Genomic DNA, 23,713 nt, shown 5'->3' with positions numbered 1-23,713 from the left:
TTAAAACTCCCATTAGAGCCTATAATTTCCGTCAACCAGTGACGCAGGAGCTCCGGCTGAAATATTGATGTCGTTACTTATTTATTCATCACGCTGCTCCCCACCGCAGTGTCCGCTAAGGGCGAGCCCAGCTCCCCCGCCTTCCGCGGCGCGGTCTCGTTTCATCAGTAGGTCCCCGAAGCGCGCGGAGGTCCGAAGCCGGGGCAGCTCACCGGCTTCCAGCTCGCTGTCGCGGGCCAGTCACGTGCCAGAGCGGGACTCACTTCTGGTTTCACGCAGCATCTTCCCTGGCAGGGACCGGCTGGAGGAGGGTTGGAGCGCGGCTCGAGACGGAGGGGGCAGCGGGGTCCCGCCCCACCCCCACTTGCCCGCGCCAAGAGGATGGCCATTCCAGGAGGGGCGGGCCGGGGCAGTTGCAGGGCAGGGCTTTCGGAGCAGGGACATCTTGAAGAAAGATTTGGGATTGGCCGGGAGACGCGGAGCGGGCTTTTCATACCGGGCAGAGGGTGCCGCGCTCCCGCAAGCGAGGAGGGGTTCCGCGGGTGCCCCCAGGCCGGGGCGGGGCCAATGCCGGAGCCCCGCCCACCCCTCTGCAGTGGCCGCACGCCCCACCCCTTGGTCCCCGTCGGCCCCTCCAGCTCCGGTCGGGTCTGCGGAGGCCAGCGCCGGGGCGCGACAGCCAGTGCCCCCGCTGCACTGCCGCACCGCCGCGCGGGTCTGGGTCGCGGGGCGGGGCAGGGCGAGAGGCGGGGCGCTGACGTCGTGGCGCGGCCGGCGGCCGGGGAGGCGGGGAGGCGGCTGCCGGCTCGGCCCAGCCCAGCCCGCAGCTGCGGCGGCCCGGTGGTGGCGGCGGCGGCGCTCGGAGCCGGCTCCTGACCGCCCTCCGCCCGCTGCCTGGTTCCTCTCACGGTCTCCGTGTCTGCTCCCGCTTTTACCGGCCCTCGTCCGCTGTCGCCTGCCCCGCCATGGCCCTGGTGCGGGACGCCGAGCCGGCGGCTGGGCCCTCCCGCTGGCTACCCACGCACGTCCAGGTGACTGTGCTGCGGGCCCGCGGGCTGCGGGGCAAGAGCTCGGGAGCGGGCAGTACTAGCGACGCGTACACGGTGATCCAGGTGGGCCGCGAGAAGTACAGCACGTCGGTGGTGGAGAAGACGCCGGGCTGCCCGGAGTGGCGCGAGGAGTGCTCCTTCGAGCTGCCGCCTGGTGCCCTGGACGGCCTGCTGCGGGCGCAGGAGGCCGACGCGGGCCCAGCGCCCTGGGCCGCGGGCTCCGCTGCCGCCTGTGAGCTGGTGCTCACCACCATGCACCGCTCCCTCATCGGCGTCGACAAGTTCCTGGGCCAGGCCACGGTGGCGCTGGACGAGGTCTTCGGCGCAGGCCGCGCCCAGCACACGCAGTGAGTGAGGGGCGCCGAGAGCACGGAAACGGTTAAAGGCCTCGCTGGGCGGGGCTGGCGGGGGAGCGGGACCCCTAACCTCGGCCAGGGCTGTGCGCCCTTTGCCGCGCGCTCAAGGGCATAAACCGCTTCTTTGCATTTTGGGTCCCCTTCCGATCGATCCCCTTCCTTGCGACGTTCAATGCTTGGCTGCTGGTGTGTCCTTGGGTAGCCTAGGGGGGAGGTATGATTGGTGGCCTAGCCTTAGGAGTAGATTGTCCGGTAAAGTTCGGAGTGGGATCCAGAGGCCCTTGCACCATGGGAAACTCAAGAAGGAAAATCTTGGGGCCATTCTTAGGGCCTCTGGGCCTGTCTCCCTTTCCTGGAAGGGGAGGGGCACTGCAGGCGCTTGCCCCAAGCCAGGCCCGCAGGGTAGTGGAGAGGCCCACGGCCTCGCCCTGTGGGGGAAGGAAAGGTGCAGTGTTCTACTTGACGGCTAGATTGACCCGAGATGCCCCACCAAATCTGGAAAATGCAGAGGGCATCTGCTTCTTGCCTGATATTTGGATGGCCTCTGGAACCCTGCCCCTCTGTGTCCCTGTTCTGAAAACAGGAGAACCTCTTAATTAAAGGAAGGAAACCCTTCAGGCAGCCTTCAAGTGTCCTGCCTGTCCTGCTTGAGGTGAAGGCAGCGTCACAGTTAGTGCACAGCAGGAGATCATCTCCCAGCCACTTCCACCTAGAAGGGCCTGTGTGTTTTTTAATCATTTATTTTGGCAGTGTTTAACCTTCCCTGTGTTAAGATCAAGGCTTCAGACTTGGAGCCCCATTTCCTGTTTGGACTTGGGCAGGATCTGAAAGCCAGTCCCTAGGGCTGAGCACCTGCTGTGGATCATTCAAGGGGTTAACTGGGGTGACACCTCCCCTGGACCCCAGGGACCCTGGATGAGGAGGGTAAAGGGATGGGGGCAGGGGTGTGCCCTAGGTGGGGACAGGTGCTGAAAAGGTTTGCCCACCTGGAATGGCATCTAACTGAGTAAATCTAGGAAACCTTGTTGGAGCAGGTGCAGACCCATATGAGAGCAGGATTTGGTTAGAAAGGATCTGACCTTGAATGTTTTTCAAAACGTGTGGAGGAAAGGGCCTTCATGGCTCTGTGGCCTGGAATGAGAAGCTGGGTAGCATAGGGCAGGTTCAGGGCAGGGCTGTGACCTGACTCCACCTCCCCCCTCCCCTGGCCTTCTCCTCTCCTTTTCTCTGAGTTGCTGCTGTTTGGTTGCTGGGTGTGGAATCATGTGGTATAGTTTGGCCCTTGTTTTGTTTTTTTCCTCCGCTTTTCTGTCCTCTCCTTCCTTTCTGGCTGCGGGAGGCTGTGGGGGTGGGGCAGAAAGCTCTCCTCTGGATCTCTTAGCCCTTTTTTTTCCTGAAGAGGCTTCTGTCCCCAAATTCATTCCACCCCTTTCTTTCCTGTTCCTTCAGCCTCCACCACTCAGCTAATCTGACCAGACTAGTACATGATACCCCTGTACAGGGGGAGACAGAAAGTCTCTAGGCTTGTGGGGAGAGGCCTCTGTGAAGTCCGTGACTTGGGGTGGGGGGAGCTTTGATCTTTTTCAATTTCTGCTCTTGATTTCTTCTTGGTCTTTGGTTCTTCCTGAGCTGTCTGTGCTTGTAGGCCCAGGTGGGCCTGCCTGTTTGCAGCCAAGGACAGTCCCTCTTGGTGAATTTGACTTGCCACCCCTTGATCTGAAGGGAGCCTTAATTTATTTTATAGAAGTCCTCTTTCTCACCAGGATCTTTCTGCACCTACCAGCTGCTTTTCCTCTGTTGCATTGACCTGGGTTATTTATAGAACCTGGAGGGGGCAGAAAGGAGAGGGGCCCTCCTGGTGGGACGAGGAAAAGTCTGTGAAATCTGCCTGATCTTCCAGTAAGCTGGATCTAACAGCATGCCTACTGACAGAGGGTGAGAGCTGCTGCTCCCAACTCTGGTCCCCACCTCCCACTTCTGACTTTAATGGCCACTCCTGGTTGCATATCCTGGGAGCACCCTGGCGTGAGCTGTTAAGACAGTGAGTCTGCATATTTCCCAGTGGAGAGAGGGCAAGATGGAGAGGACCAGGGTGTAGCCTCCTCAGCTTTGAATAATGGTGGAGAACACCATCCACTCTAACTCCAGGAGCCAGTCAGTTGTGGTGGTCTCGTGGAAGGTAGATAGCAGCCCTATGTCACCAAGACAGAACCTGACTGGGGAAGGGCAGCCTCATGGTTATGATGATGAGGCTGTGGAGTTGCAAGAAACAGATTCTAGTCTCAAACTTGCCACCTTGTGGCAAGTCAAATAAACTCTTGGTGCCTCAGTTTTCTCATCCGTCCAATGGGGCTATTACAAGATTGATGTGAGGCATGAAATGAGAGTGCAGGTAAAGCATCTAGATGTGGTTGCTGGTCAGAGAAGAGCAATGATAGTGGAGGGAGGTTGTTGGTAACAGTGTCTGGGTGATGTCCCTGCCCTGTAAAAAACTTTCTCATGTGATGGGGGGAAACAATACAGAACTTAGAAGAGTCTGAGCCTGGGAAAACCCTAGGACCGTGGGTGGCAGAGTGCATCCAGGAGTATGAGAGTGCCTGATGAAATAGGCTGACCCCTTGCAGTCCTTCATTCTCTTTGCTGCTCCAGGTTTGAGAACTAGGGCTGGGCTTGGGAGGCCTCTTGTGGTGCTGTAGCCCGGCTCGGATCAGCTTGTAGCGCTCCCCAGCAGCCTGGGCTGGAGCTGCCCCTGCCGTGTCGGGGAGGCTGGACAGCCCAGTGTTTAAGAACCTGGAGCCTGGGGTTTCACTCCTAGTTCTGTGACTTCCTAGCAGGTGAGTTTCTTAACCCGTCTCCTCATTTCTGCAAAGGTCAGAAAAATAATTATGGAATCGCAACGTTAAATAAGACAGTGTCTGTAAAAGCTTTGGTGTAGTTGCAGACCTAGAGCAAGGCTTCAAAGTATGGGTGTTGTGGTTATGCTGAGGACCCTGCCTTGTGGGATGATGGTGATGATGGTGACTGGTGCGAGGTGCCTTCACGGCTCCTGAAGCTCCTTTGTCAAGGGGTGCTCTTTGAGGTGAGGGATTTCACTGGAGGCTTCCAAATAATTGAAGAGGAAGTCCTCAAAACATAATTTAACGTAATACAGGAGGAAACTGATTATAGCTGTCTCCCCCCAGTAAAGCCATATATGCATCATCACAAGTCTGAAAATCCTGAGATGTTTCTCCACTATTTCCTCTCTGGTTTTTATCTCTGTACCCTTCCTGGTACTACTCTCCAGTGGGTGCTGTGTGTGGAGTAAAAGAGTCCCTGCTGTAAAGAACCCCTCCCCACCCATCCTGGGCCTATTAGATTGATGGTTAGAGCCTGGCCCCTTGGGAAGGCTGAGTCTGGGTTTAATTTGGGTCGGGGCCAGTTTGTTTTTTTTTATCCCAAAGAATAGAACTGTTGGGACCATGGACAGGCTGCTAACTGTGGCACCCTGATAGGTTCTGTTGCATCTGGTCAGACCCATGCCACTGATTTTATGGAGGGCCTTGTGGAGGCCTGTGGCCCAGCACCGCTTAGGTTTGAGACTACAGTATTCTGCCTGGCTGGGCATGGAGACCTGAGATCCCCTTGAGAGTGGTGGGGTTGGGGGCACTGCGAGATGCACCTGAGGGAAAATGCAGCCTGCTGGCCTAGGTTGGGCTGGTGTTTGAGGGCTCCCATTCATCTCTTAGCCTCCAGACAGCCTGTGCATTCCTGTGCCCGTGACCCCGCAGCCTTCTCTCCACCAGTTTACAGATGTGACTGCTCCTCAGGAAGTAGCTGAGGCCATGAGGGTCCTTGGTTTTGGCTCCTGCTCCAACCCCAGACCTGTGGAGCTGCTGGGGAAGTCTGCTTTGGCTGTGGGGGGTGGAGGGGTAGGGTCTGACTCCCACTCCCTGAGTTACGGGTAGTTTTTATTTGGGGTTGCTTGAGCAGCGGTGCTGGGGCAGAGGGGAGGGGTAGGAAGTGACTCCTCCGTCCGACTGGGCGGCTCCTGGCTGGCACAGCAGCTTCCCCTTCCCTCTGCATCTGGCCCTGGGTGGGAACCCCGTCTCTGCCCTGTTCTCCTCTCCGAAGCCAGCCGGGGACAGGCATAACTCAGCAGCTCCTCCACTCCAGGCAACCGGAGGGCTCTCCCTTTCCACTGATGGGGGCCGCCGGCTGCACTTGTTATTGTTGGTCCCCTGGTGGCACGACGCTCTTGCCGAAGCTAGATGACTAGCCTGGCCTTGTCCACATTTTCCCTGCCCTTCCTATCCTGTGCCGGGACAGATCATGAACACAATGACAGGAGCTCTCCGGACTCTCTGCAAGTCAGTTTGCTATGTGTTTCCTTGTACAGGGCCAGTCCTCTGCAAAATTGTGTAGTCATGAAGAAGCGTTGGCCCTTTTCACAGCCAAGTGATACAAATCAGTCTACAATGTGGGTCCTTTATATAGCTGGCTGTGCTGCCAGTGAAGGGTCTAACGACTTTGCTTTTGGTGAGCTGCCCGAGGACCCCTTAGGTTATTTCTTCCCTCAGGAAGGATGGCAGCCAGTGAGAAGAGCTGCACTTGGACAGCCCAGTGTTGGTCGGTTGGTCGGGCTGAGGCCTGGGTGTGGGGCTGGGCCCAGGCCTCTCCTTAGTGAAGGGCAAGCCAGCAGGGACTCCGCAGGTTCCATTCCCAGGAGGCAGCACTTCTAAGAGCTGCGCAAAGGAAGGGCTTTGTCACGGGCCACCTCAACCTTCAGCTGACCCAGGGGTTGGGGTGTGGCGGGGAGGGGAAGCACAGCCCTTGATCATGGAGTTGCAATGTCAGAGCTCGAAGAGTGCTTCGATGAGGGGGCTGAGGCTGGGGAGGGGAGAGATACCGACTCAGCTACTCAGCCGCCAGTGGAGGGTGGGGCTCTGCTGGTCTCTGTTAGGCCCTGGCAGCCCGTAGGATTTCGGGCCAACGAAGAGAAGGCATTTGGGGCCCTGTGTGCATCCCAGGGGGTTTTAGTGTGAGAAGGACATTGCTGCTAGGATAGGGTAGGGGGCCTTGGGGCTTATCTATGGGCCTGGAGGAGCAGTCTCATCCACAGGCTTTTCTGGAGTGTCTGGACACTGGGTGGGGTAGAGGGGCTCAGAGGAGGGGAGGGCATGGATATCCCAGCCTGAATGCCGGGAAGGTAATGGCTTTGTTAGGAGGATGAACCGCATATTTTTGGAGAAAGGGCCATAGGCAAGTGCTGTGTTTTCAGGCCTTGCCAGGGAGAACTGGAGATGTTCAGAGCATACAGAGCTGCTGGGCTCGGCTGTGGTCAGGGACACCTCCTTGAGGAAGAGACGAACACTGAAGACCTGTGAGGTCCACCTTGGCAGCATGTAGCAGTCTGTTTCAGGGGGCTGTTATTGCCTTGTTAGGGAGGCATATCATTTACTAAGCCATTTCTTTGTGCTGCCACTGTCCTATGGGCTTGACTTACTGTAGGTCACAGGAGCCCCTTGAGGTATAGGTATTGTTACTCTGTTTAACAAATGGAGAAACTGAGGCACAGAGAGGTGAAGTAACTTCTTTTTTTTCGCTTAAAATTTTTTTTAATGTTTATTTTTATTTTTTATTTTCTTTAAAAAATTTTTTTAACGTTTTTTATTTATTTTTGAGACAGAGAGAGACAGAGCATGAATGGGGGAGGGGCAGATAGACAGGGAGACACAGAATCGGAAGCAGGCTCCAGGCTCTGAGCCATCAGCCCAGAGCCTGACGCGGGGCTCGAACTCACGGACCGCAAGATCATGACCTGAGCTGGAGTCGGACGCTTAACCGACTGAGCCACCCAGGCACCTCTTTAGTGTTTATTTTTGAGAGAGCTCATGAGCTTGCATGAGCGGGGGAGGGGCAGAGAGAGAGAGAGGGAGATAGAGGATTTGAAGACTCTTGTGCTGACAGCCCAATGCAGGGCTTGAACTGATGAACCGTGAGATCATGACCTGAGCCAAAGTTGGACGCTTAGCCAACTAAGCCACCCAGGCACCCTGAAATGACTTTTCTAAAGGCACACATACATGGCAGGGTCAGGATTTGCACCCAGGCACCCTAGCTTCAGATTCTGTGCTCTTCATCACCACTCTATACTGTCCCCCTCAGTTTTCCCCCATTTCTTTCATGATTTGGTTCTGCATAGGACGGGGGTTCTGCTGCTGCCCTCCTGAAGGTTTCTCTCTCCTCCGCAGGGCCAATCTCTGGGGCTCTGTAAGCATGGCCTGCTTCTCTTGTGTGAGGCCTTGGCTGATTGGGGCGTGTGTGATCTGCAGCTCCAAATCCAGTCATGTCTGTCTCAGGGGCTGGAGGTGTTGTGTGGGACTTTGGGAGGGAGGATATCAGTGTCACCAGAGTGTCTCTCAGGAGCTTGGGGGAGCCTGGGAAGCTCTGCCTTGGCCCTGGACACCCCAGCCCTGGAGAGATTTGCTCCCATTGGCTTGTGCAGTAGAGCAGAGCTTGGGAGCATCACCAGATATAAGACTTCCTGACCTTTCTCAAGAATCACGTGCTTGTTTTGCTGTGACGGAACACTCTGAGCCATCCAGTGCCTCACAGTGATGCAGTCGTTTGCTTTTTTTTTTTTTTTTCTTTTGTTCAATATTTAGGAAGCAATTACTAGGCAACCGCTGTGCCTAGGTCAGGGCTTTGGAGAAAACAAGAGAAAGAAATGTATAGCCCTTTCCCTAGAAGGGCAAAAATGTGTTTGAAACAAGACTTACCCAGGAAGGATAATTAACCTACAAAGCAGCATACACACATGTGAGAGAAGGAAGGGGTCAGGAGAAGGGTGAATTCAGCAGGGTTGGTGTGATCAGGGTGGCTTTCTGGGGGAGGCAGGTCCTTGAATGATAGCTGAGGCTGTGATGGAGGCTGGGTGAGTTTTTGGGAGGGAGACTTCCCTTCCTGAAGGGAAAGTGAGTGTTCTGGGGCTGGGCCAGGAGAGGGGAGCCAATCTTAGTTTCCTCCGTGCCTCTCTTAGCAAAACAGCTTGACTTTATATTTATTTATTTATTATTATTTTAATATAGTGGTAGTATTTAACATTTTGTTTTATTTTGTGTTTTTTTTTTAAAGTTATTTACTTTGAGAGAGAAAGACCACACGTGCTCATGTGGGTGGGGGGCAGAGAGAGAGGGTGAGAGAGAATCCCAAGCGGGCTCCACGCTGTGCCTGCCGTGGGGCTCGTCTCACAAATCATGACCTGAACTGAAATCAATTGTCGATGCTTAACTAAGGCACCCAGGTGCCCCATTATTATCATTTCTTTGAGTAGTTTACTTGGTTCAAATTCTGAAGGTACAGAAGGTGTGCCATGAAAAAATCTCCTTTGCCCTGACCTTAAATCATCCAGCTCCTGTCTTCAGAGGCATGAGTATTGCCAGTTCTTGGGTAACTTTTCAAAGTTATTCTATGCATTTAATGTTTGTCTGCACAAATACAGCGTTCTCCACACACAGGTTTTACCTATGCTCAGACTGACCATCCCACACAGGATGTTTATTTGTCATCTCCACCTATGGTGTGTCTGAACTGGGACCCTGGCAGAGGGGACAGACACTGCTTAGCTTTGTCCCCTATGAGCCAACACTCCTATGTTGGGTGAATATGGGGTTAGGATCAAACTGGAGAGGGGGTGTGGTTAAGTAGAATTTCTTCCTAGTCCCCAACCCCCATTTGACCAAGACCGTCTGAGAGAGGTCATCTTGCTGGTTCTCTCCTTCCTCCTGGACAGAGTCATCACTGGGGGGTCCTGGGCCACCTTGCTCCTAGGGGCTGATGACGGCTTATAAAAGGCCCTTGATAGACAGTGAACCCAAATCTTTATGTGTGGTTTGGCCTACTTTTCAGAGTGCTTTCCTGGCATCATCTCATTTCATTCTTCCCTGTGGGCAGACAAGGTGACCCCCATTTTTACAGATGTGGAGACTGCTGTCTCAGGAGGTGAAATGACTTGTCCAAGGTCACATGACTTGTTAGTGGCAGCCAGATCTCTGACTTGCAAGCCCAGTGCTTTTTCCCCTACCTCGTGCTTTTGGCTGTACACACTTCCTGCTGCTGTGGGGGTGGTTAGACTCGTCTCTGGGCATTTTTATGGCTTTTCCTCTGCCAAGTGAGCATAGTCGCTGGCCAGTCTGAGGCAAGCTGACAGTGACAGGCCTCTGGAGCCTGCAGCAGTAGGGGGCACTAGCTGAGATGTTTGTGCCTAGGAGGGAAGCTGGACCTGGCTGGGCTCTGAGGTGAGTTGAGCAAGCCATGTCCACGGAGGCTGGGGCGGCTCTTGAAGTGACGCTTCTGGGCTCTGAGGACTATTGGTTCTAGAGTGGGTGATAAGAATCATCCCGTGGCCGATAAGAGGCAATATCCTGCCCCAGGACTGCGTCTGGCTTACAGTCTTGCTGTAGATACCAAATCAAAGGGTGGGTTTGATTGTGGGCGTGGGGAGCCAGAAGATGGGCCTGAGGGCCCTGCACACGTCATTGTATCTGATAGTATGTGAGGAAGAATGCTTGTGTGGGGTTTTGGAGAGGAGGAAGGGCATCCCATGCCGGAGACTGTGGGGAGGAGGTTTTCCAGCTTCCCTCCAGCTCCCTGAGTAATGACAGTCTTAGTTGGCACCCCTCCCGCCCCTAACGGGAGGCTTTTCTTATTGCTCCCTTTTACAGAGGTGAAATGATTGGTTTAAAGCCACTTAGTAGATCCAGAACTAGAACCTGGATCTCCTTCCTGTCTTCCTGCTATGACCTTAAAATAATTTTTTTTCAACTTATTTTTGGGACTAGCTGAGTCCTTGCCAATTCCATCTCATTTATCCAGCAAGTATTGGAAAGTGTTCCAAATATCAGGCCCCATCCCTGGGTTTGGGGGTAAAAGGTAAGTAGCAGTCCCTGCTGTCATTAAGTACTGAGAGTGCAGGGTGGAGGCACCCTACTGCTAGGGGAGGAAAGGAGGCCCTAGAGGGAGGGCACTCCTAGCCCCTCCCATTGCTCCTGTCCTAGTTTAGGAAATTATTATTTTTTTTTTTTTACTTCTGTTCTGGACTGTTAGCATAGCTGCTGCTGCCTTTTTATAAACCAGAATGGCAGTTTATTAATTTACGATGAGAAGTAACCGCTGAGGCGTACGGAGTTGCTTGGGTCAGCCCAGCCATGGGACCTGCCTTGGGTTGTGTCAGCTTCCTGCCTGTCTCCCCTGCCTTGTATCTGTGCTGTCCTTGTCCCTGCTGTCCCACGCTCTTCCTACAGCACAGCATCCATCAGGCTGGGTCCTTGTTTTGTACCCCATAGCGCTCTTCAGGGCCCGGAATAAAGTCACAGCCCTTAAGTGCAGTGTTGGAGGCAGTCTCCTACGTGCCCCAAAGCCCCTTTCTGCCTGTCTTTACCTGTCACCACCCTCCCGAAATCATCGTAGTACTCCCCTTTAACTTTCCTATGCAGCTTGTGCACTTTCGTGGTGTTGACCACGTTCCTGATTTATGTGGCTATCTTATTTCCCCACCAAGATGTGAGCTACTTGAGGACTCTCCCTTCTTGTTCCTGGCACATACTTGGGAAATGTTGGGAGGTCTAGCTGAGGCCTCCTATGTCTGGGTGAGAGCCCTGTGCCTCCAAGAGGGATGGTGTTGGGGGCACCTGGGTGGCTCAGTCGGTTAAGTGTCCAGCCTCAGTTCAGGTCATGATCTTGCAGTTCATGAGTTCAAGCCCCATACCGGGCTCTTTGCTGACAGTGCAGAGCCTGGAGCCTGCTTTGGATTCAGTGTCTCCCTCTTTCTCTCTGCCCTTCCCCCACTCTCTCCCTCAAAAATAAATAAACATTAAAAAAAATTAAAAGGGACGGTGTTGGCATTGAGTGCCGGGATCCCGCATGCCAGGCCCTGTGCTGAGGTTTGGCCATGAGTGGGCAGGGCTGAGCTCACAGGTCCGCACAAGGCTCAGAGACCAGGAGCAGGGCTCAGTCATAGCATAAGGAAAAAAAGCCTGTGTCCTGGCCTCTGGAGTTTAATGGAAATGCACTGTTAGTCCCAAGTGGGACCAGAAGGACAGTGTAAATGAATCCGTGCTCCCTAACATAACCATAATGCCCTTATCACACACAAAATCAACAGTTCCTTAATAATCATCCAGTATCAGAGTCCATATTCAAATTTCTCTGATATCAGAACTTTTTCTTCCTAGGTGGTTTGCTGAGTCAGGATCAGATAGGGCTCCCATCCTATGCCTGGTTAGACCTCCCAGTGTGACTGTCCCTCCCCCTCTATCTCAGACCCTTGCCTGATAGAACTGGGTCACTTGTACTTGAGGCTGACACTGTGGCCCTGGCTGAGGAGCTCCTCATGTTGCCCTTCACCTCGGTTCTCCAGCCCCTGAGCACTAGTTGTTGGGTCTGGAAGGCCTGGTCCCCATGCCCCACCTGCTGAAAGGAGTCCTTCCACGTGGGGTGGCTGAGGCAGGTGCCTGGCCTCGCTGTCAGGGTCTCTCTGTCAGTGAGGCCCAGCTTGAGCAGTGGGTCCTGTTAGTCCGACCCAGCCACCATGGTTCCCCATCACCGTGTCACCCAGTGGGTTTAGCATTCATGGATGAGCACCACCTCTGTCCCCAGCTCTGCCTTTTCTTCTGCACCTTTCAGGAATCTGGCATAAGGAAGAGCTTTCCCTCTCAACTCTGGGGTCACTCTCCATAGGAATAGCAGGAATGGCAATTCTTTGCCATTATTTTTCAAGTAGTGATGGCTTTCAAATTAAAAATCCACCCTGCCCCATGATAGTGTGCATGATCCTAGTTATTTACACATCAGGGGGTTCCTGCCAAAGCAGAGATGACAGGGCCTCATGAACCTGGGGATGGTGGAGACAAGGCGGCTCGTGTCTGGGGCTGCAACTCTCTCTAGGGCAAATGATTTACTCTGTACGACATCGCTCGAAATGGCTGATGGCTGGCTTGGAGTAGGAATATGGGGGCAAATAATGTTAAGGATAGATATTTTTGTGTTTTCTCCTGCAGTTTTCTCCAACATTTGCTTTCTGGGTTGCAAATCCTCTCCACTCAGAGCCCTGTAGCCCCCATTTATACTAACTTTCTACGTGGGGAGAGTGAAGTCAGGAAAGGAGAGCTGGCTCAGTATATCTTTCTCTCCTTTGTGCTGGCTCCTCACTTTCCCTTCTGGAAGATTCTCCAGCCAGTACATCAGGCCTTTTCGCTTCATTTGCCTCAGAGGGTGGGGTTCGATTCCTGCCACTGTCAGCTTTGCAAGACCCCTCATTCCCAGCCTGGTGGTAGCTGTTCAGTAGTCTGAAGTGAGGCCTGTCTCTGTTGAGGTGGCATCCATAGTCACAAGAGAGAAACTGCATACCTGGTGGGTTATAGCTGTAGCAAAGAAAGGTCAGGTGAGGAGCAACCCTCCAGGAAGTTAGAGATTGTGGTATTGGGGCATGATCAAAACAAGCTTGCCTGCTCCCTAGCTAGCAGGTGCATTTGGCTGTTTTTGTTTTTCTGGAGTCACCTTCACTGGCGTGCAGGGTATTGAGGGTTAGGCTGAGCACTGTAGCGTGACGCTGGAGAGACTCAAGGCCTTGAGCCAGCTTCTGGCCCCTGGCCAGGCCCTCCCATACCCCTGGGTGGGAAATGGGGAGGAGTGCCTGTCCTCTGCTTTGAGATCTCAGCCTAGGTGTTGTGTAGTGGGGCAGGAGGGAAAGACCTGCTTTTTTGCTGCCTTTGCTCCCTCCCTACTCTAGAGCAGATGTTCTGAGTCCTTTTGGTCCCACGGACCCCTTTGGTATCTGGTGAAGCCCGTAGACCCCTTTTCAGAACAACCCCTTCAACTGGATAGAATATAAAGTACACCAATGATATTGAAGTACATTTATCAATATGTGGAAACATTTGTTAAAGTAACATGTCTGTTATCACTATATTAAGTGATGCAGTCCAGTGGTTGTCTAATAGCTTTAAAGTTCAGGAGGCACTTGGGTGGCTCAGTCGGTTAAGCGTCCGACTTTGGCTCAGGTCGTGATCTTGCAGTCCATGTGTTCGAGCCTCGCATCAGGCTCTGTGCTGACAGCTCGGAGCCTGGAGCCTGCTTCGGATTCTGTGTCTCCCTCTCTCTCTGCCCCTCCCCCACTTGCACTGTCTCTCGATCTCTCAAAAAATAAACTTTAAAAAAGTTAAAGTTCAGAGTAGTGATGGATATCAACCATATTTTGTAACATCTGCCACAACTGTCATGGGATGTGAAAATGTCTGGTTTCTCTTGGTAACACACTTATGGGTACTGACTGCTACTATATACCATTACTGTTGGCAAAAACTCATCATTGGCAGAAATACTAAATTTCAGTTAGAGGTTAGGGGAAAGAAAGATGTAACTTGTCTTCCATCTAACACATAACCCTGCCCTAGAGAAATAAGGGGGTGACTTTGGATTCCTTGGTTGGGCAGGGACATGGGGACATGGGTCTCTGTGTGTTGGTTGTACTTGCAGACGGGGGCAGTCTAGTGCAGTGATCAAGGTCAGGGTCTCTGGAGTCAGGGAGCTTGAGTTCATGTCCTGGCTCTCCTACTTACTGAAAAGAACCGTGTGGGGAGCCTGGGTGGCTCAGTCGGTTAAGCGTCCGACTTCGGCTCAGGGCATGATCTCACGGTCCATGAGTTCGAGCCCCGCGTCGGGCTCTGTGCTGATTTCTCAGAGCCTGGAGCCTGCTTCGGATTCTGTGTCTCCCTCTCTCTCTGCCCCTCCCCCGTTCATGCTCTGTCTCTCTCTGTCTCAAAAATAAATAAACGTTAAAAAAAAATTAAAAAAAAAAAAAAGAACCGTGTGACTTAACTCATTGGACTTCTCTGTGCCTCCGTGTCTGCATCTGCAAAAACGTGTGAGCTGACGCTCGTCTGGCATTTCTCCTGTGCCAGGCCCCATTCTCTGAGTGCTCCACAGATAGCCCACTTGACGTTCCTAGTTGTCTTGTGAGGAGAGCGGGTTGGATATCCGTTACCCCCACATTATAGGTAGGTATGGAAACTGAGGTGTAGAAAGATTAAGTGACCTGTCCTGGGTGGTGGGGCTGGGGCTTAAACCAGGTAGCCTGGCTCCACAGGCCGTGCTTGTAGCCACCCTCGAGGTCTGCCCCCCACACCCACCTCACAGGGCTGTTAAGAGGATTAGTAAGGTATCATGGGAGTGTTGAGTGCATAGTATGGTGCCCAGCACACAATAAGTGATAAAGGAGAGGTGTAGCTTTCAATGGTGATAAGATTAGTGTCCTAATGATGGGCTAGAATGTGGTCAACACCCAACCTCCCTCACCTTCACCGACCTCCATTCACTGGGTTGGGCACTTCCCAGATCTAGCCCAGTGCCTTCTCTCCCAAGGAAGTGAATGAGATTCTTCACTCAGAAATGGGGGGTAAGGCTGTCAGGATTAAAGAAGGCCCCTTTTTGGAACTGTCCCCTTTAAGCCTGGCACCTGTGGCTCCTGCCCTTGGAGGGCTCCTATTGGGGATGGGAGGCAGGGAGCACTCCCTTGCTTTCCAGGAGCTCCTGGTCTCATGGGTAAGACCCATGGGTTTGTAATGAGAGAAACGTTACACAATTATTCAATTGTGAATGGGGACAGATAAGTTCCAAAGTCAAATCCTAGATTAATTTGTTCATTCACTGAACAAATATTTAGATGTCTGCTGTTTTTAAGCGCGGGGGATGCAGAGATGAACGGAATACAGTTGCTGCCTATAGAGCAGGGGAGGACAGACGTCTCATCATTGTACTGTGTAGGACACACACACACACACACACACACACACACACCCACACGTGGGATGTCCAGTAGTACTAAGTACACTGAAGAAACAGAATAAGGCATGTGCCCTGGGGGTACTAGGGAAGACTGAGGAGGTGCCGATGAACGGACACCTGATGTGAGTGAGTGAGGGAACCGTGGCCTGACGATCTGGGAGGATCAAGTGCAGTGGCCTTGGGCTCAGGGACATCAAGAAGGTGAGTGTGGGATGAGTGGTGCAGAGCGTCAGAGGAGCCAGGACCCAAAGATGGGACCTTTCTACCATTCTGAGGAGCAGGGTGTTTTGTGCCTATTTGCCGGTGGAACAGGGATGGTAGGGAGTTGTCCTGTCCAGTGGGGAGATCGTGGTGGACTGGACTGCAGGGTGACAGTGGTGACACGGGTAGAATTCTGGATATAATTTGCACATAGAACCAGCAGAGTTCAAAGTTCAGATGTGGGGTGCGAGGTCGGGGAGAAGAGACAAAGATGGTCCTGGGTTTGGGGACTGAACAAATGATATGTGAGGGCTAACTGGGGCACCATTATTTGGGTCATAAACTGCATTTGGGGCTGATAAGAACTGACGATGAGTCAGGTGTGCCTGGGCCTGTGTGTCACAGCCCTTACTGCCCCCGGTCTCTGACAGGACCTGCCCTGACCTGGGCATGTGTGAGTTGGACATCAGCCCTAGGTTGGCTCACCGGGTGCTGGGCATTTCCAGTTATGGTGTGTGGCAGCTGTTAGCCCAGCAGCATTCCCTGATAAATAGGTGGAGAGCTGGGTACCGCGGGCCGGGAAGCCCCACCGACAGGAGTAACTAAGGTCGTAATCTTGGGAACAGGTGAGGCAACTAGCCCCCTACCCCTTCCATCCCACCTTTGTCCTCTGTCCCTGGGGTGTGGGGGGAGGCAGGGCAAGAGGCTGAGTGCCAAGTCCTAAGTCCAAGCTGGCCCTGCTGAACTTTTGTCAGCCTGAGGGAGCTTGTGGGAGGTCTGGCTGATGAGCAAGGGGCCTTGAAGGCTTCTCCATGGTTCTGTCCTCCCAGGAATTCTGGACTCTGATGGCCACTGGGGGAGGCTGGGCTGCCCTTAGATAGGGTTTTAATGGCCTGCAGACAGGACAAAGCCCCAAGGTTCCCTCAGTGACCATTCCAGGGTGTCGGAATCCTGACATTCTCCTGGGATTGTGCCAGCATCTGTGGTATACGTCCAGGAATTTTCCAGCCTCTGTTGCTGGACAGGGTGTCCAGAGGCCTGAGTGTTTGCATTCAGTTTTATGAGAAATGTTACATCTTAAAGGTCAAGGGCGTGGGCTGAGAGTTCAGCATCCTCATGTTCAGGTTCCAATCCATTGCTTACCCGCTGTGTGATTCAGGCAAGTGACAAACCTTCTCTGTGGGTTAGTTTCCTCATCTACAGAATGGAGAAAATGGACCCCGCTTCCTGGACTGTGTGGGTAGTAAAGGAGGTACAGAACCTTGGACATGAGCGTGCCGCACGTCTCCCCCTCTCACGTGTGGTCCACAGCAGCATGGGCATCCCCCAGAAGCTGGGTGGAAATGGAGCCTCTCAGACGTCCGTGGCCTCAGATCTGCATTTTAACCAGACCCAGTGATCCTTTTGCACTTTGCAGTTCGGGAAGCGCTGATGTATGTTACTCCTGAAGCGCAGCATCGTAGCTGTGCATCTCTCTTCAGGGACAAGGAGTTTCCTCTTACTCTTCCTTCTCGTTGGTGCCCATCATGGGTAGACATACCTGGGGACAAGTCCCAGATAATGATCGTCACTGTCAAACCCTCGGCTCCTGCGTGTGTGCTGCCTGGGCCTTGGAGACTTCAGATGCCCCACCCACCTTGACCCTCACACTGTCTGAGAGTAAATGGGAAGCATTGGCTCCGCACTGACCAGGGGTCCAAGAGGGTGGCTTCCACTGGATGGCTGAGGACACGGAGGTTTAGGGAAGTAACCTGGTAAGTGGTGGGGGCCAGGGTGTGCACTCAGGATGAAGAGCCCAGCTCTTAGCCACCATGCTTTGCTGCCATGGGCATCCAGATGAGAGCTCCAAGCAAGGGGTGGGTGGAGCAAGAGGGAAAAGAGAGGGAGTGGAGGCAGGGAATCACTGAGAGCTTGTAACATCTCAGAATTTACCGCCATGCGCTATTTATTTACTTTGTAGCTGTGTACCCTGGGGGTTACTCAGTAAGTATCTGCAGGGAACCCAGTCCTGCTAGGGAGACCTTGAGCACCCAGAATATGACAGGACTAGGTAGCTGTGGAGCAGACTGCAAACAGATCTGGTTGTGGAGTGAGTTTGGTTCAGAGTGCCTGTGCCTGGTCAGAAAGAGGAAGAATTGGGCTGGCCCAGGATGGTGGCAGCTGCAAGATCTTCCTAGAGGAGGTGGGACTGGAGCTGGGCCACAGGACCCTGTAGGCACATTCCCCGTGGGAACCCCGCTTTGTGGGGATGAGATGCCCAGTGGGATCTGCTGCGTGTGGGGCTCTGTAAAGAGAGTCTCCATCGTTTCACTGAGGGATCATCAGCCCGTGTCAGCAATGTCTGTGGCCTTCTAGCCTCCAGTGGACCGTGTGCCACAGGGTCTGGCAGGTCTGGGATTTTCTAGGGGCCATCTGGATAGGCAGGAGGAGGAAGCAGAAGCAAGGGGTCGAGGAGAGGGATGTGGGCTTTGTCTGGGAGCTGGTGGTTATGTGGCCTTGCCATCCCAGCTGGTGTGGGTCATACTCTTTGGAGAAGGCCTGCTCTGGTTGAGTCCCAGGACACCCAAGGTGCCTGGCAGGGTCCAGTTCAGTCCTGCCCTGGACTGGTAGGGAGGTAGGTGGGTGACAGTGGCTGGGGTCCAGAGGCAGCCTCACTCTGCTCTGGATGGGGGAGTCTCAGAAAATGGTAAGGAAAGTCTTTCCTCTTCACTCCTGGCCTTCCTGAAAAGCAGGTAAGAGACAGACAAGCAGACAGACAGACACAGACCCAAATTCCCTGGGGAAGAGCAGGAGAAGCAGAGGTGACCTTATGTGGGGGTAGGGAAGGGCAGGGAACAAGGATCCTTTAGGCAGAGGACCTAAGCCTCCCTGTGGTCTAATGATGCAAGCTCCCTTCATCTGAAGGGTGGGAGGGGAGAGGCCAGCAGCCTGTTCTGTGGCTCAAGCAACTGAGGAGATAAGATAGGAACAAGCGTTTTCTTTGGTCTCTTTTTCCTATTGTGACAGTAATATATATATATATATATATACATATATATATATATATATATATATATATATATATATATATATTCCTTATAAAAAATTCAAACCGGACAAAAATACTCAATGGAGGCGGTCATTGTTCCCTGCAGCCTCACCCCCCACAGATAGCTACTGTTCATCCTGCGATGTGTGGAGTGTGACCAGCTGGGACTGAGGGCCCCTGACCTTTATGCCCCAGCAAAGGATGTCTGTACTTGCCGATTCCAGTTACTCAGAGCTAGTGGGTTTGGGGTGGAGTCCACACAGTTCTTTTTCTCCACCTCCCAGGATCTTCTGTGCTAGATAGGGCCTGGTCTAGGTTTGGAGAAAGTGACTAGGGCCCGGCCTTCAAAGAGTCGGAGTGTCAGGCTCAGGGTGGGCACTGGCTTGAGAAAGTAGGGGTGTGAGGATGTCAATGCAAGCTGGTTTGTTTTTCTAGTAACCCTCCCCTCTTGCCCCCAGACACATCCTCTCACACATGCCTTTGATCTCTCAGCTCTCTCTCTTCTCCCCACACTTCTCCCTCCTCCTCCTGCCCCTGCATACTGTGAGAGCATGGAGACGTGCATGCACACTTTGAGCAGGGTCCTCTGTCCTGCCTGCCTGTGCCACCGTCTGCCCTGATGCAGCCTGCCTGGTGGATGGTTTAGGAGGGAAAACCAGTGGCCCTGGCTCACTGCACTTGGGCCATGGCCTGGGTCACCTAGGACAGGACAGGCGCATAGCTCATAATGGGCACACAAGGGTGCAGTCATGATGGACTCTCCCAAAGGGGTGCAACTGCACGTGGCCTGGGAAGACGTTTTTTCATACAGAAGATGCCCCACTCCCAACCCGTTTATGTCTGTGAGAAGCTGAGAAGCTGAGAAGCTCGGGGAGCTGGTGCCGTGGGGTAGGCAGATCTCAGGGTTGGGGGTGACCACCATTGCACTGACTGAGGCATGTGGGGGGGTTGTAGGGTGTGTGGTGTGTGTATGTGTGTGGTGTGGGAGGGGTGTGTGGGGTGCAGTGTTGGGGGTGGTGGTGGTGGTGGTGGGTGGGACAGTGGGTAGTATGGAGTATATGTGGGTGTAGTATATGTATGTACTGCGGGACTTTGAACCCTTCAGTGACCAATCTGACCATCTCTACCAGGTCTCATTGTACCTTCATGCTTGATTGGCTGGGTCTAGAATCCTAGGCTGGAAAACTTTTCCCTCAGAATTCTGAAGGCATGATTCCATATGTACCCAGTGTTGCTAGTGAAGATCCAATGTTATTCTGATTCCTGAACATATCAACCTGTCTTCCCTATTTGGAAGCTCCCAGGGTCTCCTTTATTTTAATTTAATTTAATTTAATTTAATTTAATTTAATTTAATTTAATTTTAATTTTATTTATTTTAGAGAGAGAAAACGTGTGTGTGTGCACGAGTAGGGGAGAGGGGCAGAGGGAGAGAGACAGAGAATCTTCAGCAGGCTCCACCCTCAGCACAGAGCCTGACGCAGGGCTTGATCCCACGACCCTGAGATCATGACCTGAGCTGAAATCAAGAGTCAGACTCTCAATCTACTGAGCCACCCAGCCCCTGGGCTCTCCTTTTTATACCTGGTATTCTGAAACCTCGCAGTGAGACCTGTTGGCTGGGTCTTTATTCATCGTGCTACGTGCTTATGGGCCCCTGTGTGCTGATGCTCATGTCCTTCAGGTCAGGAAAACTTCCTTGTGTTATTTCTCGCACTTTGTGCTCTCTGTTCCCTCCCTCTCCCCCCCTCTCCTTTTTTAAATGTATACAGTTTTTTTTTTTTTAAAGAACAGTTTTTGATTTACAGAAAAACAAATGGACGGTACAGGCAGTTCACATACACTCCCTAACTCTGATCCCCATCCCGTTCCCCATTTCCTCTGTTGTAACATCTCACATTAGTGTGGTACATTTGTTACAACTGATGAACCAGTACCAATATAATATTATTAACTAGAGCCTGTAGTTTACATTAGAGGTCACTCTCTGTGTTTTAGATTCTACGGGTACTGACAAATACATAATGACATGTGTTTACCATTACAGTATCACACAGAATAGTTTCACTGCCCTAAAAATTCCCTGTGAGTTGTTGATTTTCAGCTTGTTCAGCCTTTTTCCTGTCTTGCGGATTGGAGAGAGGCCTCCCAAGCCCTTCACACATGGAAGAAGACTCCCTCATCTTTCTTGACTCTCCAGTTACTTGGTGGTGAAACTCCTTGACTGACCTCCAGTCATCGCCTCATCTTTGTTCTACTTTCTGGGAGATTTCCCCCAACTTGTCTGGAACACATCCTCTGAGAGTTGTGTTTAGCTCTTCTACGCTAGGGAGGTTAGACATTCTGGGTGTTGGTGTGAGAAAGGGGGCCGATTTTTAGTCACTCCTGTCTTCAGCCCTGCACCTGAACCCATCTTGGCCTCCCTACGTCCAGAACCTTTCTGGTTCAGTTTCTCTGCAGAATCTCTCTGCTCACATCTGTAGGAGATGGGACGGGGTATGGCCCGCTGAGCAGAATGGGAGAGGGACCTGGGTGGACCTCCGGGCAGACTCCTCGGAGTGCGAGTGGTCTGGAGGAGGATTTGGGCAGCAGAGGAAGAGCTCCGTGCACAGCGCTCCCCTATAGGGCGGGCTCTGCCCACCCTGTGCAGTCCTCATGTGTGTGAGGGGTCTCTCTGGAAGTGTGTGGTGGGCAGAACATGGGCTTTGGAGAGGTGAAAACCTGGCTCTCGGTCTCCTCTGTCCTTCCTGGCTGCTTGTTCTTGGACGAGTTACTTTACTGCTGAGCCTTGACCTCCTGATGTGTAAAATCAGGGTGGCGGCCCCCACCCCCTAGGCGTGTTGTAAGGTGTGAGTGAGCGTCAGACGAAAACCCTTGTATTCCATTGTGGCACACACACAATGCTCAGCAGGTGCGAGTGTTCCTTCCCTTCCCTGGGTCTATTGAGGTCTCCTTGAGGCCACTTTATGCCATAGTGTGCCCCCCCCCCCCCCCGCCGTCTTGCAGAGGTATTCCTGGTGGGGCTCGGATGAGTCAGTAAGTGAATGAGGTAGGGGTGCCTGTGTACATGTGTTCCTGGCCCTGGGCCTCTGGATGAGCTGTTTTTTCCTGGGCTCACTAGTGGCTTGGAGCAGAGCTTTGGCCGGGACTAGCCAGAGGAGATGATGTAAACAGGGAAAAATGTAAGTAGGTCTGTCTATACCAGGGGCCTGGAGGGTTAAGAGACCTCTCCACACCCAGTCTCACCCCTCTGGGCCTCAGAGTTGCAGATGTAGGCAGGGAGGGGGAAGAGGGGGGATCTCTGAGCTTCAGGGAAGGGGGATGGGAGGGTGGCATGGAGTGGTTACCGCTGCCCTGCCCAGTAACACCCAGGAGATTCCCCTACACAGGATGTGGTTTCCTTCATCATGGAAAAGCTGTAGATAGTTTCTCAGCTCTGCCTGTGGCTGGGAAGGCTGGGCCTGTGCGTCAGGGCAGGAGCCTTGGGGGGGGGGGGCGGGCTCCTTGTGCTGTGACCACAGCTGCCTCCCACCCCCTTCCCGCAGGTGGTACAAGCTGCACTCCAAGGCGGGCAAGAAGGAGAAGGAACGTGGAGAGATCCAGGTCACCATCCAGTTCACTCGCAACAACTTGAGCGCCAGCATGTTTGACCTGTCCATGAAGGACAAGCCGCGGTCCCCTTTCAGCAAGATCAAGGACAAGATGAAGGGCAAGAAGAAGTATGAGCTGGAATCTGCCTCCGCCATCCTCCCAAGCAGCGCCCTGGAGGACCCTGAGCTGGGCAGCCTGGGCAAGATGGGCAAAGCCAAAGGCTTCTTCCTGCGCAACAAGCTACGCAAGTCCTCCCTGACGCAGTCTAACACCTCACTGGGCTCGGACAGCACCCTGTCCTCGGCCAGCGGGAGCCTGGCCTACCAGGGCCCGGGCGCCGAGCTCCTTACACGCTCGCCCAGCCGTAGCAGCTGGCTGTCCACCGAAGGGGGTGAGTGAGGGCTGAGCGCCCCAGGGCAGGGGGTGGGGAACAGAGGGACAAGGAGGGTGGTGGGGGAAGGCCCCCTGCCAGGAACCAGGGCTTCTCTTCCTGCTGCCAACCCCATGGGGTGCTTCCTTTTCAGGCAGGGACGCTACCCAGTCCCCCAAGTTGCTCACCCACAAAAGGACCTACAGTGATGAGGCCAGCCAGATGCGAGCAGCTCCACCCCGATCCCTTCTGGACCTCCAGGGCCACCTGGAAGCTGCCTCCCGCTCCTCGCTCTGTGTCAATGGGAGCCACATTTACAATGAGGAGCCTCAGGCCCCCCTGCGGCACCGCAGCTCCATCTCGGGGCCCTTCCCACCCTCCAGCTCCCTGCACAGTATGTCTTCCCGGCCTGCTGAGGAGGGGACTCAGCCCGCAGATGACTCCGTGGGCAGAGGTAGCCGCAGCACCAGCAGCTCAGAGGTGCTGCCCGGACAGGAGGAGCTGAGCTCTCAGGCCAAAGTGTTGGCCACTGGGGCCAACCGCTCTGGAGAGGAAGAGGGGGCCCGGCTCCCAGAGGGAAAGCCAGTACAGGTTGCCACACCCATGGTGGCCTCCTCCGAGGCTGTGGCCGAGAAGGAAGGAGCCCGGAAGGAGGAGCGGAAGCCCCGGATGGGCCTCTTCCACCACCACCACCAGGGGCTGAGTCGGAGCGAGTTGGGGCGCCGTGGCTCTCTGGGGGAGAAGGGGGGTCCCACGCTGGGGGCCTCCCCCCACCACTCATCCAGCGGGGAGGAAAAAGCCAAGAGTAGCTGGTTTGGCTTCAGAGAAGCCAAGGAACCGACTCAGAAACCCAGGTACGTCCTTGGCAAAACCAGCTTTGCTCCTTGGGAAGGATGCTGGGGTATTTGCAGCCTGGACCCTGGGGCAGGGAGAATGGAGCAGATGGGGCCCTTGGGCAGGCTGCTGGGGCTCTGGCTTTGCATGGTTGAGTTGGGGGAGGGTGCTGTTTCCCTAAGCCAGGGCTCGATGTTGGCACATGGACACAGGTGAGTTGCAAGGGCACAGCGCTTTGGGGGCCCTGCGGATTGAGGAGTCCAGTCTCCTGCTCATGGGTCTTGCTTCTGAGTTGGCACGCCTACCCCCTGAGGGAGGGGGAGAAGGGAAGAAAAGCAGGAAAGGCTATTTGTGTGAATTCTTTGCTTTCCAACTTCTACCTCTTGCCCTTTGGCCTCAAGGCCAGGAAGACTTGGCAGGTGGAGAGGCAGGACGGGGCCTGTACCTCATACCCTCCACC

At 53.8% G+C, this 23,713-nt stretch overlaps 1 protein-coding gene across 3 annotated transcripts in view; it reads left to right on the top strand.

Annotated features, from left to right (window-relative positions):
• The first annotated feature begins 832 nt into the window (after positions 1 to 832).
• Positions 833 to 23,713, top strand: part of RAB11FIP5 (RAB11 family interacting protein 5) — a 37,896-nt gene continuing 15,015 nt past the window's right edge. For 2 of the 3 annotated variants that reach the window (XM_047068395.1, XM_047068393.1), the window contains exons 1-3: positions 833 to 1,396; positions 22,004 to 22,440; positions 22,574 to 23,273. In XM_047068395.1, coding sequence (XP_046924351.1) covers positions 966 to 1,396; positions 22,004 to 22,440; positions 22,574 to 23,273 — 1,568 coding nt within the window. In that variant the 5' untranslated portion in view covers positions 833 to 965. Of the gene's footprint in view, positions 1,397 to 19,083; positions 19,347 to 22,003; positions 22,441 to 22,573; positions 23,274 to 23,713 lie in introns of those variants that run through there. The other variant, XM_047068394.1, reaches the window with a different exon arrangement.

This window comes from Lynx rufus, unplaced genomic scaffold, assembly GCF_022079265.1.
Source record: "Lynx rufus isolate CCGP_SWC_20201006 ecotype Redwood Valley unplaced genomic scaffold, mLynRuf1.p SCAF_8, whole genome shotgun sequence".
Classification (NCBI taxonomy): domain Eukaryota; kingdom Metazoa; phylum Chordata; class Mammalia; order Carnivora; family Felidae; genus Lynx; species Lynx rufus.
This window is presented reverse-complemented; position numbering and strand designations above follow the sequence as displayed.